General features: G+C 37.3%; 2 protein-coding genes across 6 annotated transcripts in view; one reads left to right on the top strand and one right to left on the bottom strand.

The window, feature by feature from the left end:
- Positions 1–18177, bottom strand: part of cenpp (centromere protein P) — a 49760-nt gene that overhangs the window by 16041 nt on the left and 15542 nt on the right. The window lies entirely within an intron of this gene.
- aspn (asporin (LRR class 1)) lies at positions 1973–8733 on the top strand. Its single transcript, XM_029150430.3, has 8 exons — positions 1973–2193; positions 4094–4355; positions 4474–4586; positions 5400–5613; positions 6323–6433; positions 6613–6706; positions 6817–6955; positions 7516–8733. The coding sequence occupies exons 2-8, from the start codon at positions 4121–4123 to the stop codon at positions 7711–7713; spliced, it is 1104 nt and encodes a 367-aa protein (XP_029006263.1). The 5' UTR covers positions 1973–2193; positions 4094–4120; the 3' UTR covers positions 7714–8733.

Raw genomic sequence — 18177 nt, 5'->3', positions numbered from 1 at the left:
TCCTCAATACAAGAACAACAAGTTCCAGTCAAACCAGAGCAATAACAGACGTCTGGTGAGGTGGAAAGTATGAGAACTAGAGAGAATAGACATCCTGACCGCTTCACATCAGGAACGCAGACCATCTCCCATCAGGAAGCAACCCCTAACATTAAATTTGCAGCTTTAATACTGCATTTCCAACAATTACACAATAGTTTTTTTATTACACCACAAACCAGTTTCCCGCAATGGACTATTAAAGCAACTGTATAAAATCTTTATGTATGTGTGTGAAAGATTTTATTTCAAAACCCTCTAAAACAACATAATAGATGCACAGCTGAATTGACACATTAATGGCTGCTTTTGTATTTTTTTGACAGAAAGGCGCTCAGACCTTCAGGCTATGGTGATGTCCAGGCAAACTGCTGCCTTGGGACTCATTCAAGGCACGAGTCCTCTCGTAGTGAATGAAAAATGCAAGGCTTTCAGTCAGGTTTACATCAGAGTAATCAGATCCGTGTTGTGTTTGGAAAAATAACATGCTTTTAATTTGGCTTCTCACACAATATTGTTTAAGCACACAGTTATGAAGCTGTGATTATAAGACGTGACATGCTGAGGTTTGAATCATTAACTGCAAATTAGCATACATACCAAAACATAAGTGACCGGTTCCGTCTCAAACTGTAAGACGTTTCAAACTAAGGAGGGGGATATGAGGGCTCTTTGAACTCAATTAGTCAGGATCAACAAAAAGACCTAAAGTGTTTTATCCAGCCATTTATAACTCTACACGTAAATGTAGAGTTATAAAGAGAAGAAGAACTATGCGCATCAAGGCCAAAACCAGACTCCTACTGTACAATCATTATGTTAAACTCCTGGACGCTCCTATAAACACATTTCTCTCTAGGTTACATGAATGAGATCAGCATACTTTACCAACAGATGCTTTAAACCCAGAAGAGGACAAAGAGGAGCTGACTTACAAAGAGCATGAAGGAAAGTCTGAGTCTAGTTATGTAAAGCAAATGTTATAACTCCAAAGCATGGAAAGGTCCACGTGACATCTTTAGTCATTGCATAAACCTGTTTGTAAATAGAATCTGCACTTACAAAGTAACAAAAGTGTAGGAGAAACTGTATTGTGGGAAACCTGGAAACTACTGGTGAGAAAAACAACACAAATGCCTAAAAGAAATATGTTAAACATGAGATGATCATTTAACCAGATCTCTGATGGTTTGGAAAATATGATTTCCTCTCTGAGAAGATGCAGAGAAACCAGAACACAGCCCAGCTCTCCATTTCGTTTGGTCTCACTGCCAAACCAGGGCATATTTGGATGGTCTGGCTTTGCCATAAGTCGCCTCAGCACACACTTATAGCTCAGATCAGCAGAAAATACCGGCGGAATGGAAAAAGGAACAACAGAAACTCAGAAGGAGCAATCTCCTCTTAGCTTTTCCATTCATGGGAGGTATTTTACTGCTGCAAACATAAAGATTAAGTGTTTTCTCTTGTGTCCTGTTAATATACGCATCATTTATAGCACAACACACAAAAACAAGAGGTAATCCAGATGCTGGAACCATACATACATACATATATATATATATATATATATATATATATATATATATATATATAAACAAACATGTTTGGCTTCTCAAGTCAATATGTTTACTACGATCATTACTGCTGCCCAGGTCTTAACTTAACTTAACTCATGTCATTACCAAAACTTCTCACTGTAAAAACCACTCTTTTACTGTTAAGTATTTACTGTAATATAGGAGTCAGCCGGGAAGGAAGGGGAGGTGATCCACAAGCATGTTTTATATAAAACCTGTGCATTCAGGAGTTTGAAGTTAACTATCCTGGCATCACTTCAAAGCTCCTGATGAAAAGCACATGACTAGTCCCAACAATTCCTTTACACAACTAGTCCCTGAGATGTACACAGTGTGAACCCACAGAAAGCCAAGTGTTTTTATTGAAACTGAACCTCTAAGCCTGAAAGCTGGTTTTCTGTCAGTGGGGGTGTTCTATGGGAGGTTTTCCTGAAGAGAGAGTGTGACGCTTTTCTTCATTCACTGGGAATGTATTGACTGGAGACCCAACTCTCAGCCTTCCAGCTGGACCCTGCTGTTGCTCTTTTCACTGTGTGGTGTTTAAACCAGGACACAAACACACCTGGCAGCTGAGGTAGGACACACCTGGAATTTATTTACTGTAATATATTATCTTAAAGTTTTTAAAAAGCAAAATTTCAGATCATGCATCATCTTTGAGGTGTTGGGGTAGGTATGCAAGACTTTCAAAGTCAGTAGAGCCACAGGATTAGGATGTAAAATTTAAATCTAAAAATCTTTCTTACACCTCTGAAAGTAAAATGTCATAAAAAACAACGTAATTTTTGCTGTTGTCTATATGGTGTATGGTCTTTGCAAGTAAATGAGAGAAATTCCCCATCACCATAGATTTCAAAGTTAAATCTAGAACAAATCTTTTTTTAACTAATATTAAAAAGATTAAAAGGTGATGTTTGAAAATAAGAATCTGGCAATGTACTTGACAACTGTTTCTATTTCATCAGTGCATTGCTTTTTTTAAGATGCCAAATAAGAATTACTTCCAGCTTCCCCAGAGTGAAGATTTGTTGTTATTCTTTACCCTATTATATTGTGAAGTAAATGGGACTGAAAGTGAAAGAATTTTGTGTTCAATGATGAAATGTCATATTATTTGATCAAGAAAGTAACTAATACTTGCTTCCAAAAGTACTGCTATGTAATACTGAGATTTGTAATGGAAACAGCAGGGAACAGATGAGGGATAATGACTAGTGATATCCATCTGGGGTGGATGTTTTGTGAAATGCAACCTTTTGGAGGAGGAAAGACAGACAAGACAAAAACCTGCAGCAGTCTGGCTGAGATTCAGTTGACTAGTATCAATTTGTAGGACTTGTTTAATCACGTAAGAAAAAACAGAATAACTATTTGCTGCTGAAAAGGAAACACTGGGTGTAGATGAAGGGTCTTTGCTCTGTGGTATTTGCTATCGCAGCAGTATCCTCGACCACCACCACCACATATTTGTGGGTGGACTTAATGCTCAACTGAAGGGCTGAGAATGCATCCTGATTACAGTAGGATGAGCATGCAACCAGGCAATCTCAGCGTCTCTCTCTACTGACTGTGTGAATATGCAACACAGGAAGATATATAAATCATTTAGTGACCTACCACAGATGGTGAATAGGTGATAGCTGGAAAAACATTTATATTGGCTGCAAGAACATATTTCCAGTAGAGGGTTTTCAGGGCTTTGTGGAAACACTGGTAGAAAAAAAGTGCAGCACTTACTGAGATGGATCCCTCCAGGAACTCTGTATGCCCTTTCATCATGTACTGTTTTAGCAATACATTCCTAAGCCAAGCGGTTAAAATGAAACTGAACTCAGGCGCTGATGAAAATAATGGTTACTGCAGTTGTATGTGTCTCATAGAACCCAAGAATGGTGGTTGCTATTAAATCTTCGACAGTACTCTAGGGAAACAGAAGTAAAGACCACGCTTGTATTATGTTACCATGGCAACCACAGAGTATAAAGCCACTGCTTTTGTGTAGAGTGCACAGTTATTGCTAAGTATTTTTTTACCTTAAGTAATATATGTCTTATGGATCCCTGACCCAACAGTGTCATCTCTGACAGTAGTTCTTGAGTGAGGGAGGCTTTTAAATTATTTACACCAACGGTGGTTCAATTTGTAGCCACAAAGCTTGTTTCCTACAGTCTAAGGTGTGTTTGACATTGACCCCCAAGTTTTACAATCATACTACCCAAATATTTGCTAATGCACACATTCAGCATACTGTGAAGATAAATATCTAAAACTGTGCAGGTCGGATTATGATGAAGACTTTTTTACATTTACAGTAAGTGGAATTAATACTACCAATTCTACTACTACTACCTCCATGTTGTTGGTGATGTCTTATGAGATTTCTTTTAAAAAATATAAATAAATAAATGTATTATAACAGTAGTATAAGCTTTTGGTTTGAGGGCTATAACTGTAATCCCTGTCTTCTCCTACAGCTCTCTCTTGACCTTTCAAATAAAACTATGCGGATCCTCCTCCTGCTTTGCCTATTGGCATTAGGCAATGCCAAACCCTACCGGCCAATCAAAGTGATGGACTTCATGAAAAACTATGAAATCATGATGGCTGATTCAAGTGACGAGGATAATGACGATGACGATGACGATGACAATGACAATGACGACTATGATGATGAAGATGAGGACTGTCCAGCTGGTTGCCATTGCTTACCCCAAGTGGTGCAGTGCTCCGACAAGGGTCAGGACAAACATCTGTATATGCTGTTGAGCAAGACAGTCCATGATACTCAAGACTGAGCACTGATTTTCATTATATCTTTAAAGTCTTAATCACAAGTTTGCTTTTCTGCCAACAGGCCTGATTTCTGTTCCTGAGAAGATTCCTGAAGACACTGTTTTGATAGATCTCCAAAACAATGACATCACAGAGATCAAGGAGGATGACTTTAAAGGCCTCAACAAGCTTTATGTAAGAAATATCTTCGGAACCGATTTATCCTGCACATACTGTAGTAATAAACACCACAGCCCCTTTTTGTTAACACTAGGTAGGTCTTAGGTTAGAAAGGTAAAGATTTTATAAAATTCATCTGATGGGCAAATATATTCTGGTCCCTTTTTCAACCAGACATGTGAAATGAGATACATATTAAATTACTATGTAATTCAACAAGTTCTCTTCAGTCCCCTTCTGCCTGATTACAAAACCCCTGAGACGAAAGAAATCTGGGTCACAGAGCACATGTCAAAAGGTGGCGCGGTGAAGATTAGATCTGAGAGATTGCCTGTCAGTTTGAACAACAATGAATAAACGTTAATATGCATTTAGGATTAGTATTACCCAGACTACACAACATGTAGACATACAGTACAACATGTAGCTACTTACAGCATGTATTTATGCTCAATTCCACAATGTTAACATGCTGATACTTTTGTGGAAGGTTAAATGTAGCCTTCTAGCATCTATGTATTTGTTAAATGCAAAACTTACAACCCTGGCTGCACATTAAGGGTAAATGCTGGGACACACTACAAATTAGATGGCCCATCTGAATACAATTATCTGACCAAATTATTCCCTAATGTGAGAGGTTTACAGACATCATCCTAATGTTGTTAACTGGCTTACTTGCACTATGTCCAGTTATTTTGTCTAAATTTGGATGCTGCTACTGTAGAAATTCAACACTAGCATCACTTGCTGTAGAAAATGAAGTGGAACTCAAGTATATCCGTTTAACTTCATACTCTCCCACAACACTTTTTCCTCACAAAACAGGGTCTGTTTCTGATCAACAACAAGATCTCAAAGATTCACCCCAAAGCCTTCAGAAACATGGATCATCTCAAACTGCTGTACCTCTCCTATAACCTACTGACCGAGATACCTGCAAACCTGCCTCCAAATGTCTTTGAGCTGCGCTTCCATGAAAACAAGATCAACCGAATCCAGAAAGATGCCTTTAAGGGCCTGAGGAAACTCCATGTGCTGGGTATGATGCATGTTTCAACTTTACTGATTAAAGGACAACCAGTCCTTTGCCAAGGAGTTTGCTGTAGATTCTTGGTCATCAAACACTACAGCAAGTATTTCACAAATTCAACACAGAGAACCAATGATTGCTGCAATTTTGTTAAAATACTAAATAGCAAACAATATCAACAAGTTGTCTAACATGCATGACAAATTAAATGGTCTGTTTCTGCCTTTTTAATTGACCACATGGCCATTTATTTCTGTGTTTGAACAGAACAGGAGGGGTCTAAGCCTCACGAGAAGTCCACAAATTGATCTTATCATTTCTACAGAGACCTGCATGAGGAACATACTAAACAGTTTAGGTTGTTATAAAAAGAACACAAGTGTGGTCAGCAGGCTGAGTGCTCAGTATAACCACAGACCCCACAGTTCTTCAGAAAATAACTTGTACAACAACTACTGTAGCACTGGCAGGGTCGAAGGAGCCTGAATGTGTAACACTTCATATCAACTCAAATTTTTTACTTAATAGCTGAACATTTAGATTTAAGAGTCAGATGTTTTTATGTCAACAGTTTGTAAAAAACCCTCTAGTTTTCCTTAAGCGATAAAAACAGCACAACATATTGTCAATGATAACCATAATGTTCTTTAGCAAGCAGGAGACACCATTAGTAATGAAATTTGAATGATTGATGTTTTTTTCATGCTTCCCTGTATAGAGCTGGGTGCCAATCCTCTGGCCAACAGTGGGATTGAGCTGGGTGCTTTTAACGGCGTGTCAAGCCTGTATGTTGGTATAGCAGAGGCCAAACTCACAGCTATACCAAAAGGTAAAAAGTCACTCCCCTTATGCTATATCGATTCACACAGAAACAGACCTTTTCTGTCTACTTCAGCTTTTCAACTTCGGCCTAGGAACAATAAACACTGCTAATGCTTATTAATTTTACTTTAAGAGGTTTGTGTTTTTTTCCCAGTATACTAATTACAGCTTTCACATTTCGCACAGACCTACCATCCTCAATTACAGAGCTGAGTTTGGACTACAACAGGATCATTAAAGTGGAGGTGGAAGACTTGATCAGATACAAAAACCTGCAGAGGTGAAAACCAACTTTGTTATCATAAAAGTGATTTCCAAAGTGATTCCCAGAAAAGATACACTCATGTGCAAAAGGTTATAATAATTAAACTCTCGTCATGATTTCTACAGGTTGGGACTAGGGTTTAACCAAATCAAGTTTGTAGAAAATGGCAGCTTCATCAGCATCCCAAACATCCGTGAACTTCACCTGGACAACAACCGTTTGAAAAAGGTTCCTCCAGGTCTAAACTCCCTGCGCTACCTTCAGGTGAGATACAGAGAATTTTGTACAGTAGGACTTCGATCAGTGTCAGTTGACTATGAGCACTTCAGAGCTTTGTTGAATTGGAAAGTGGAGTAATGTTCAAACAAACCTACTATGAGAAATATCTAAACCAAGAACCTCCAAGCTAACTTTTATCAGAACACTTTTCATGTGTCTGAATCAAACATTAGACCAGAAAACCAAAAACACAACTTCCTTAATCATCGCCTCCAGCGCCCCCTTGAGTATCCCAAATTATTCAGTTGTCCTGACTTGTAATGCAAAGTCTTATTGTGCAGGTAAAGAACATGAAGAAAGAGTATAAAATAAATCTGTGTAATCAATCCAACTTTTTGAAGCCCATTTCCTTTAACTGAGACGCCTGCATTTATAAAATGATGCTCAACTTTCCAACTTCTATCTCAAATCATTACAACATTTCCTTCCTGCTCCAATTTGTAACTTAGGTTTAAGGTAGAAGAAAAAGAGCAGCTGTGAATATAATTTGAGTCTAACTTCCATAATAAACTTACTGAAAACATCCTATTTTTTCCTCTTTTCAGGTGATTTTCCTTCATGGCAACAAAATCAGCAGTGTGGGAGTTAATGACTTCTGTCCCATTAGTCCCACTGTCAAGAAGAACCTGTACACAGGCATCAGTCTGTTTGCCAACCCCGTTAAGTACTGGAATATCCAACCGTACACCTTTCGCTGTGTGACCGGTCGGCGGGGTGTTCAGCTCGGAAACTTCAGAAAGTAGCAGGGCGTGAAGATGAGCTGTTCTGGTGAGCCCAGAAATAGAGAAATCCTCATAATAGCATAAGTAATAAGCTGGAAGTTAAAAAACTGAACCTGCATTCCTCAAGAGCTAGCAGTTTAGACAACACAGAAAAGGTTATTTTTTATTGATATATGTTAGAACATGTACTACACATTAAAAGCCAGTACACAGCCGAGTTTTCAGTCAGGGAGAGAATACAAAACAAAAATGAAGTCCAAAACTAGAAAGATTTTTTTAATCAGGACATGAACTAAGTGAGGACATGAACAGCAGGATGCCTTCGATAGATGCTGTGAGGTTCAATCTACAAGGCAATTCATTACCTTTTGTCCCTTGACTTTTGCTGTGAAACCTTTGCAGGACTAAAGTGCCACCCTCTGGTACTTTTGGAGCATCAACAGCCAGTGACTTGACTTCTGCAAAAGTGATTGTAATTATATTATTATATCTGTCTTTTACTAATATAGGTCATTTTAAATCTTGTTGTCTTTGTAACACTACTATACAACTACAAACAAAAGGGACCTTTAAATCTCTTTTTTACACATTATATTGATGCCTTTTAAGTTGAGACACAAAGCTGTAGCCAAAAATCACTAAATCCACTTCCAGCAGAAGTCTGTACAGTCAACGAATGATGCTGGCATTATTTAGTGCAATAGGTCACTTTGGAATCTCTTGTTTTTCTTGAATGTTTTGCATTTTTATAAAGTGTTTACTAAGCAGGAGAAAGTACATGTCAGACTGGACTATGCATTGTACTTGGTGTAAACATTCCTTATGCAGGGTGGCTACATAAAAAGTCATGCAATTAATCTAAAAACATGCCTTGAGAGTTAACTGGATTCAAGGAATTACAGCAAAAAATCTGACCAGTTGCCAGTTAATGAATATTAAAATTACCAATATAATTACCATAATTTCTTCATAATGTTCTCTCCTCCGAAATGGTGCTATATTTATTTGGTGTCTTTAATTAAAACCGAGGACATATCCTGACTTCTGTCTTGATTCCTTCAATCAACTTTTATTTGGTTTATATATATGTATATACTGTATAGTGGATTTAGGGTATTTGAGATTGTCTTTCAAAATTGTATATTCTGTTAAACTCTTTAAGTAATATTGGTTCTAAAAGTAAATCAATAGTTGCTAAGAGACAAAGCAATGTGACTGTTCTGCTCTTACTGTTAAATTAAATAAATTTGTTTTTTACCAAAGGACAAGTTACTGTCAGTTTAGCTGGTTACTACTAAGTTACAGCTGGTACAGTATATTCCCTCATTCACCAGCAGATGTCCCTCCACACTAAGGAGTTTTTAGCTGCTATTTTTTGTCAGTAAAAGCCAAAATCACAAGGTCTTTCCAATGTATGACAGCAAGGGACTTTTTTTATTTTAACAACTTTATAACTATATAAATTTAAATATATTATATAATTCTATAGCTGCACCATTTAACCTTATTAACCTGTATAAATGACCAGACCCTAAAACGATGCCGGATTAAAGGTAATCCTGAGTCAAAGCTTTTGTTTTGTGCATTCCTGTTTTGGATGATCATTACACGTCCTAAAAGCAATGATTAGAAAACTGAAACAAAACTGAATGAAAGGTAATTACCAAAACCAGGGCAAACCTTATGAACTCTCTTTATTTCCACATACAATTTCTAATTTTCATCCAAGTATGGAAAAATGTGCCTAGCTAAAACCACACTTCACTTTCTGTCTGCATGGATTAATTAGAAATAGATTCAAAGTGCTGGAAATAACTGTAAACAAACCTTTGAATTTAATAACTGGTTGAAATAATGCTTACAGCAATAACCCTCTGTTTCCAGTAGCTGCAGAACAGCCGCTGTGTTCAGAAGGAATTTTGGATCACTCTCTTTACAGTACTGCTTCAGTTCAGGCACATTCTTAAGACGTCTGGTGTGAACAGCTCCCTGAAGGTCAATCCACAGCATCTCTAGTTAAGGTCTGGGCTATGACTTTGATCTGCTGGACCACTACAGGCAGTTTTTTGTTTGAAGTAGATTGGTGGACATTTCTTGAAAATACCTTGATAAGGTTGGGATGCATTTGGTGGGGCAGATGCCACTAGACTTTCTTTGCTGACATAAATAAATAAAAAACAAGACAAAACTGAAGCACACCCAGAGGAAGCAGGGATTTGATGAAAACAATTTGAAAGCATGACAGGCTGCATGTGTTTTCTTTGCCCCGACACTTTCTGTGTGAGGCCCCTGTCAAATAGCAGCTAGTTTCCCGCAGACTTTCAGAATCCCAGCACCTGCCAGCTGCCTTCATCAGATCCATCTTTATCTGAATTTGAGATCCACAGAAAATGAGGCAGAGTTACAGTACTGTACTGTATTATATTGCTTCTCTGTTTTGTCTTTTTAAATTGTGCTGTGGGTGGAGTACAGGAGAGCTGTCTTCAGGAAACATATGGAACAGATCTGCCAGTTGGCCAGGCCTTCGTCTGCCACGTCTCACAGTGACTCTCATACACAGCGAGTAGTCCTAGCTACAGGGCTTTTACTTTTCACCCTAAATTAGTACCTACATTAATATTCAACAATCCACAGAGCACAATGCAACTCACTATGTAGCTCTTTGTTTGAAAGGAGAGTTATGGCTTGATTAAAGAGTTATAAAAGGTTACTTTTTTTTTCTTTCTTTCTTTATTTTTTTTAAACAGCACAGCCAAGATGCGGTGGGGGGGATACACCGTGGGACACATTCTAATCATTATAATTCAATATTCAAAGGTTCATACATTTTTATACATTTTTTTTATTATACATTACAGTATTACAGTAATATTACAGTATTATCATAATTTGTAAGTTTCTGCCTTGTGTCTTTGTCCTCTTATGTACTGAAGCAATAACAAAATATTCCCACAACTACGAATATTATTTATCATTATTGCTCTAACTTTTCCTCCTCCTGTTATCTTAATCAGCTCTTCCTTACCAGTCCAGAGTAAGTTCTAACAGATGAAAAGATGCGAATAAAGAAAATCTGTGATGGGCATGGATTTATTTGGTCGTCTCAGGGAAGTTTATTTTAAACGCTGCTTAACTGCTTGTGGAGATAAATCTATATCCGTTTTTTGCTGAGTATTTCCAAAAACAACAACTTGAGATTGCTTTTGCAAGCTTCTCTGTCTTCTTTGGTTCCTTTATTTATCAACCAGTTGTCAAACTCTTTTTCACGGAGGATTCCTTTAGATGAAGGATAAGCTATAAAGCAGTGCATGCCATATGATTCTAATTATTTCACAGCAAAGACAATGAACTGCAGATGCAAGGCTCCAGCAGGTCCATCAGGAGACTCCACCAATTTGGATCCATTTAATCAGTTCACTGCTTTTCTCATTTTTTTCTCATAGCCTTGCATTACAACAGAAATAAAACTCTTACTACCTAAATGCTCATTAAAACAAGGATAGACCCATTTTGTACAGTATTTGTAATATACTCAATGCATGCTGACTTATGAGAATTAGGTTTCAATCTTGGCCGCCCAATGCTGGCTTTGAGTTGGCCAGTTTAAGTTTGGTGACATTTAGTATTTTATTACGCTGAGTGACAGAAACATCTGTCATCATAAAATAGCTAGGATTTAAGGGTTTCTAATTCCTAGCATTATTTTGAGAACTTTATTCTGACTTACAATGTGGGCCTTGACGAAGCTGGTTGGAAGGCAATAAAAGAGGCAGAGCAGGTACAGAGGGAGATCAGATTTCCACAGTATAAACTGAGGAGTATGGGCAATGTTACAGCCATTAACCAGAAGAGGGTCACTGATCTCATCTGCTTCTCTAATTGAGAGTCCCAAAGGCTCATCAATCACTTCACAACTCACTGATGAATTGAATGTTACTTGAATATCAGTTAGCCTTGTAATTCTTAGAAACTTTCCAGTAGTAAAAGTATAATTTGTGGTCTCTCATGCTTCCTATTGAAAGGCTACAGATAAGTCTACCTTTTGCAAAACAAATTAAAGAATATATTGCATTTCTAACAATTACTGCTGCCATCTCTGTAGAAACACTGCCCTACACTCATTGGCAACCTTATCATGCATGCAATTTATTACAATTCAATATAGCAACTGTGGCCATAAAGATCAAGTTGAGTTTTTTTTTAATATTTTTAATTAGTGAAAGTGTGGTAATGTCTGTGTTTGTAGATTAGCATATTTTCTACAGAGTTAATAAGTTCAAGCTTAAAAACTCAATTATCACAGATGATCACTAGTTTACAGCAGGAGAGTCTTCAATGAGCCTTTTCATAATTTTGCTGCGCGAAAAATCTTGTATGGTTATTGCCAAAGAATTCACACAACTAATCAGGAACAAAGTCTTCCCACACTGCTCTGAATGCTTTCAAAGATGAATCAAACACTTTAGCATGCCAAAATTGGACCAAAACTATCAAAGGCTGGAGAAAACTAGACATTTAGTCTGTTAGGGTTGACTGTCCAAAAAAAGAAACAAAGCCCACATACAGACACAACTAAGCATACACCATCGACTCATCCAGAGCAGAGCCAAGGCTAAATGAGGCCAGAGAAATTAAAATGTTTAGAGGCAAAGACTGACAGGTCTGTTTGTTAATATGAGAGAATCACAGCAATGATGCCTTCTGCCGGCAATAGACAGACATGAGAAATGAGCAAGACGACACAGAGCCAACTAGATGGAAAAATCTGGCTGGTGATGAATGTATGTGAGAAAGGCTGTGTGTGTAAGTGTGGCTGTGGGTGAGGTAGAAACTGAAAAGTTAGAGTAAATAAAATTATATAAAGTTAACAGTTCTAGCTGTTAAACTGTACAATCAGATGTTTTATATGTTTCTTTACCAACTTCATTCCTTTATACTGTATTACTGAGCCATCACCAAAATACATTGCGCCACATATAAAAATGTGAGACAGCATAAATTTAATTATTACAACTTCCAGCCTCCCACTGCACCTTTGGCTTTGAGTAGCAGGCACATAAACTTTGGTCGTTTGCACTTTGATAGTTATAGCAACATACTAAAGCAATTTTCACATATGTACCCTGGACAATGTCTGGTTCAGATTCCCAAGATATTGTCCAGAGTTGTTTTTAACACTTGTAGCCAACCCCAAAGGAGATAGCCTTGGCTAGATGCACTATCACATGGGGAAATAGTCTGGGTTCAGGGTTTGGGGGCGGTCCCAATGCTGAGCATGCAGAAAGCATGCCATAACACAAAATTACACAGTGGATATATGGTTTTGTTTATAGTACGTCAAAGTAGAGTCAGTCACATTATGTATACGTAGGTTCACATGAAACAGAGACAACTGCACGGTGTATTTATATATGGGCTTACGCTGATGTTAAATGGACAGTGTACTGTATGGGTGGGTGTACTAAAGTCTGAGACACTGCCCTGTGCTTAGCTGTACGCTTTTATGGAACTAATTACATAAACTAAGTGTTATTAAATCCTCCAACCTCAATACTGTAAGGACAATATGACAGGAAACAGATATATTGGTTAAGGAAAATAATGTGTGAAGTGATAGACATGGCTCTGTCACACAAAATTCTAAAATAGCTCATAAATTTGAGCTAGAGCAACAAAAGTCCTAAAAGTCATAAATCTATTATGGAGTAAAGAAGTCTGCAGAAGTGAACAAATAAGTTTAGACTTTTATGAGTGAGCTATGGCATCAATGATAATTAGGTCGTGAAAAATGCATGTAATCTCAAACTAAAAAGCATACATAAATAAATTAGACAGAAAGAAGAAGGAGAGGGACAGAGGGACAGACGGTCTCCAGCTTCAGCCAGTAGCAATCTCAGAGCCAGAGGTTTTGAAGAGCAGGCCAAGACAAAGATTTTTCCAGGACTACAGTGCTGAGAAGATGGCAATACTCTCATCACAATTAGCACAGAGGGAAATGTTCAAGACCACATTGTTCTGTTGGACAAAATCATAGTAACACAGAAACTTCCTAGAATTACCTTCTATCCACAAACACATGCAAAACGCATATGCTTTAACCACGAATAATAACATGAATGTATATCATTGTTAGTGGTGGATTCCTGTGCAAATATGGAAATTCAAAGTGATTTGAATGTTGTAAAGTGCTAATTGAAATAGAAGTAATGCAATTACACCATTTATTTGGTTATTGCTCATTTCCTTTTTATAGCAAGACATTATCTAATATTTTAGATATAGATATTCAAAGGTAATTTAGCTTCCTAGTATAACCACTCTATTACAATGAATGAATCCTAAATTGTCTAAACCTAAATATAAGACATAAGACACAAAGATGATTGATATTTTGTTTTCTAATACAAATCATCTTTCTGGAAAAAAAGGTTTTTTTTGAGTCTTTTAGAAGCATTTATACACCGAATCTTCTGACTAATAAGGATAGTAAACACTCAGTGACAGAGAACCTAGGGATGTTACTGCCTGAACAACACCAGGAGGTCTGATGAACGTCTGGTTCATTCAAACAAATTCAAAGTCAACATGAATCAGGTTTGATTTAATACTAAATTCTCCAATACTATCCCTCAGATTCTGTCTGGGAAAAGGAAAATGCCAGGAATGTTTGGATACCAAATGCAGTAGTCATCAGAGAACAAGGATTCAGTACCACTGTAGACTGGAACCCAGTCAAACAGTAATTCTCTCCATATGTGTCCAACTGGTTTAGTCCAAACAATCAGATACCAGTTGACAGTTTAATCAGAGCGGGTCTTTTGTCCATCAGACAGAGACCATCATCATCACTAACACTGCCAACACAATGCGGGGCCAAGACAGTCTAAATGTTTGATTAGAGGGTACAGAAGTACTTGTTTTATTTACTAAATCATCTACAGAGACATGGATCAGTGCCAGTTAACATAATCTTGTTATAACTCCATTGTGTCCATGTGTTTTTTAAAATGGTTCTCAAGCTGTTAATCATTCAAAATAAATAACTCTGTGAAAATATGCTGTACGCACATATCCAGAACTCACAGAGGTGGATAACGGGTGCCAACCCTTCAAGTCATCTCCAGTCTTTGGTGTGTTGTGTTTAAAGTTCCCCTTTAGTTTTTGGTAAGTAATACATGTATTTATTAATTGTTTTTGTAAATAATGGTAAAGGGGTAGCACAATGGGTAGAGCTTTGGACTGGGATGTGTGGCTGACCACAATGGTAGTGCCCTTTACAGTGATTGGCTCTGCAAGTAACTCTAGGACTCCAGTCTTACTGTTCCTGCTTTCATAACAATAAAACAGGCAGACCCGTCTAACCCATCATTGTGGAACATGAAGATCTCCTCCAGGCTGCTAAGATCTTATAAGATTGTTTGTAGAACTGACAGTAAACTTCATGCTGGGATAAGAGTAAACAGAGAATAGCTGCACACTCAGACTGAGAGGACAAAAACATGGCATTAACCAAAAGCTAATGTATACCGTTTTACCTTCATAAAAATTTAATTAAAAATAAAACTTACATGATTTGAGTGTAAACTGTTCTTACAAAAACAATTTCAAAAATCTAAATGTAACTGGAAACGTACACAATAGAGCAATAATAATAATAATAATTATAATAATAATAATAATAATAATAATAAATCTAATTAAATCAAGTGTGTGATACAGTTAAGGAAAAAGAAAGAAAAGTATAACTGTTGTAGCATGTTACCGCCTGGTAGAACAACAACAACAAATTCTCACAGGGATCAAAAGGACCCAGTAAATCCAAATCTTCCCATCACCTCATAAAACACAGCATGAGGTGGCAGAAGACAGCCAACAAACACTTTAAGAAAAACACATGAAGAAAAGCTGCTTCTAGTTGGCTGCTACTGCTAGTTAACCAGATGGTAAAGACCTGAAGTTGTTGAAGCATTAAAAAACATCACACTTCTTATATCTATACTTCAATTGATCATTTTCATCATAAAGTCATGAGCACTGTTGTGAGCCTTTGGCGCTTATTAGAAGGTTAATTGTGAGATAATATTATGTATGTTTACATGAAAACTAAAAGTTGAAACTATTCAAGGAAAACAGGTAACACTGGGGAATTTGGTAGAGTTGTTTGAAAAGTGTCTTGTATGTGATGATTTTATTTAATTTGAACGTTTGTCCTACAAACATTACTGGTACAGTTTTAACTAATGAAAGGTGGATGGAGCAAAACCTTTACAATAGCTAGAAAGTTGTACATTTACGTGGGAATTAATCTACTAATCTTGGCAATCGAATATTGCTCATTGATGGACAGTTATATCATAAACATAAAAAGGTGAAATAAAGACATGATTATAAAGATAATATTCAAACATCCAGGAACCATTGCTCTTTGACACATGAGCTGGGGGAAGAAAATTCTGTAGAAATTGAAAACTAAGTGTTTCTGTTTTAACCATCAGGTCTTCCTCGGATCCTTTGAGACTAAATTCCATGGCTAAATGCCAGCCCCTCTACAGTAAATAGTAAGCCAGAGTGCTTGCCATCTACAATGATGTACATCCAAAAGCTTACAATAAGAAAAAACCTACAGTAATGCATGCGTAAAAAATAATTTTAATGTTCCGTAGCAACTCTGTAAAACAGGCAACTCTTGTGCATCTTAACTCCGGAGGAATATTAGTAAGAATGAAGACCTAAAAATGAAATGTAAGTGTAGTATGAGCTTTAATGCATTTTTTTGTAGTTACCTACAACAAAACAACATCTCATGAAGGTATAACATTAAAAACAGTCACAATTCTGTTCACTAAAATCCAGCCAAAATTTTAAGAGCCTTATTTTTTCAAATTGTGAATGTGAAAGAAACTTACTAACTGGTAGAAACTGGCGAGATATTATTTCAAACATTTCACTGTAGGCTACAGTGGGTGGAAATTAGACATAAATATAAAATTTAGTTGAAAAAAAAAAGATTTATATTGTTTTTGTAACAGCTTGCTGTAAATGTTTTAGTTACAAACAGGGAAAGCGGGTGGTTTTAAATAGGGCTGCCATTACAAAGAGCATATTAAAGAAATTAGCTAAATATGGGTTGACATCTAGCTTCTGGCGACCACAAAGAGCTGGTGGGTGGACATGTCACACCAAACCACAGAACTCTCAGCAGTATGTTAATACATCATGTCAGTTGCGTGCCAGACCCCTGGAGACCAAGACTGCTCAAGGCTACGCCAGGTGGTCCACTGTTCAAAGCTGCAGTCTATGGACGCCTGGGTGTGGTGTCAATTTAATGACGTATGTTGTTTTGTGCAGACTGCCTACAGTCTGATGTTACAAATTGCTTGCATACACCTGCCCCTCAAAAACCCAGTTTACCATCCCATAACCACAGCTGTCAAAAACAAGTTTTCGTTACAATGACTCTGTGGTGACTGGAGTGGGCAGGTTTGCACCACGGTGGAAAGAGTGAACAGGTTTGCCAGTTTCTTGAAAAATAGGTTTAACTCAATTACTTTTATATGACATTTTTGTTTGGATGTTTAACTGCCTGAGCCAAAGGTCTAAGAATAGACTGTATATATAGAGTAAAGTTCGTAAGTAATGGAACAAAGATGTGTTTCTTGGAATTTTTACACAACTACACTTATCCTGAAAAGAAGAGTGAATTCAAAGCTTACAGTTATATTCTAGGGGATTTTAATAAATTGTGATATACCCATTTATGATTTACAGTCATTTTTCTACAAGCACCACCATTTTAGTAGCATGATTATAAAGATGATAAAGGACTTTTCACATGTGCATGGTAGCTACTGAAAATGAGGGCAAAGGAAGGGGACATGGTTTACTAGAGCTACCTGAACGCTCCAGATGGACTAAAAGACAGAACAAGGAATACACACGGGTATTAAGCTATAGCTTCAAACACATTCAGCAAGTCAATAGAACAGGAATGATGTGTGTTTGGTGTGTTGTTGTGGGTGGCTTTTCCCATTAACATGATTTATTAAGCACTGGAACCATGAAAACCACCCTGACTGTAGAAACTCTGCTATAGAAAATTAGTGATGGTAAGAACATTCTCCAGTTGTTGGCCCTTTTCCCAGAGTAGTAAAAGTTAAAAGGTGTTCATAATTGCTAACACACCTGTAACAGTCTGGGCTCATGTTCCTTGGATGTTTATATCTGGGCCCCCATCTTTTTCCTCTCTCTACTTGAAGGCTGAAGAGTGTCACATGTTTTCTATTTAACAGTTTTAATGTTAAATCTGGAACTTTGCTCTTCCACTTTGCCTGTTATAGAAAAGTACTGTCTCCTGTGCTGCAAATTCTCCAAAATTACTCTAGGGATGTCAAACAGCTCCATGAGTTGACAACCAAGGCTGAAATTAAGCCAAAATATCATCAAAACCTCAACAGTTGAATACAGTTAGCAGCCAGTCTATTCAAT

Source organism: Betta splendens, chromosome 5 (genome assembly GCF_900634795.4).
Source record: "Betta splendens chromosome 5, fBetSpl5.4, whole genome shotgun sequence".
In the NCBI taxonomy this organism is placed as follows: domain Eukaryota; kingdom Metazoa; phylum Chordata; class Actinopteri; order Anabantiformes; family Osphronemidae; genus Betta; species Betta splendens.
This window is presented reverse-complemented; position numbering and strand designations above follow the sequence as displayed.

What these genes read in the sequence shown, in the direction of transcription:
- aspn (XM_029150430.3), top strand. Translation starts at nt 4,121, where the DNA reads ATGCGGATCCTCCTCCTGCTTTGCCTATTGGCATTAGGCAATGCCAAA. An exon ending in ACTCACAGCTATACCAAAAG is followed by an intron (nt 6,434 to 6,612) that starts GTAAAAAGTCAC and finishes CATTTCGCACAG; the next exon opens with ACCTACCATCCTCAATTACA. An exon ending in ACTCCCTGCGCTACCTTCAG is followed by an intron (nt 6,956 to 7,515) that starts GTGAGATACAGA and finishes TCCTCTTTTCAG; the next exon opens with GTGATTTTCCTTCATGGCAA.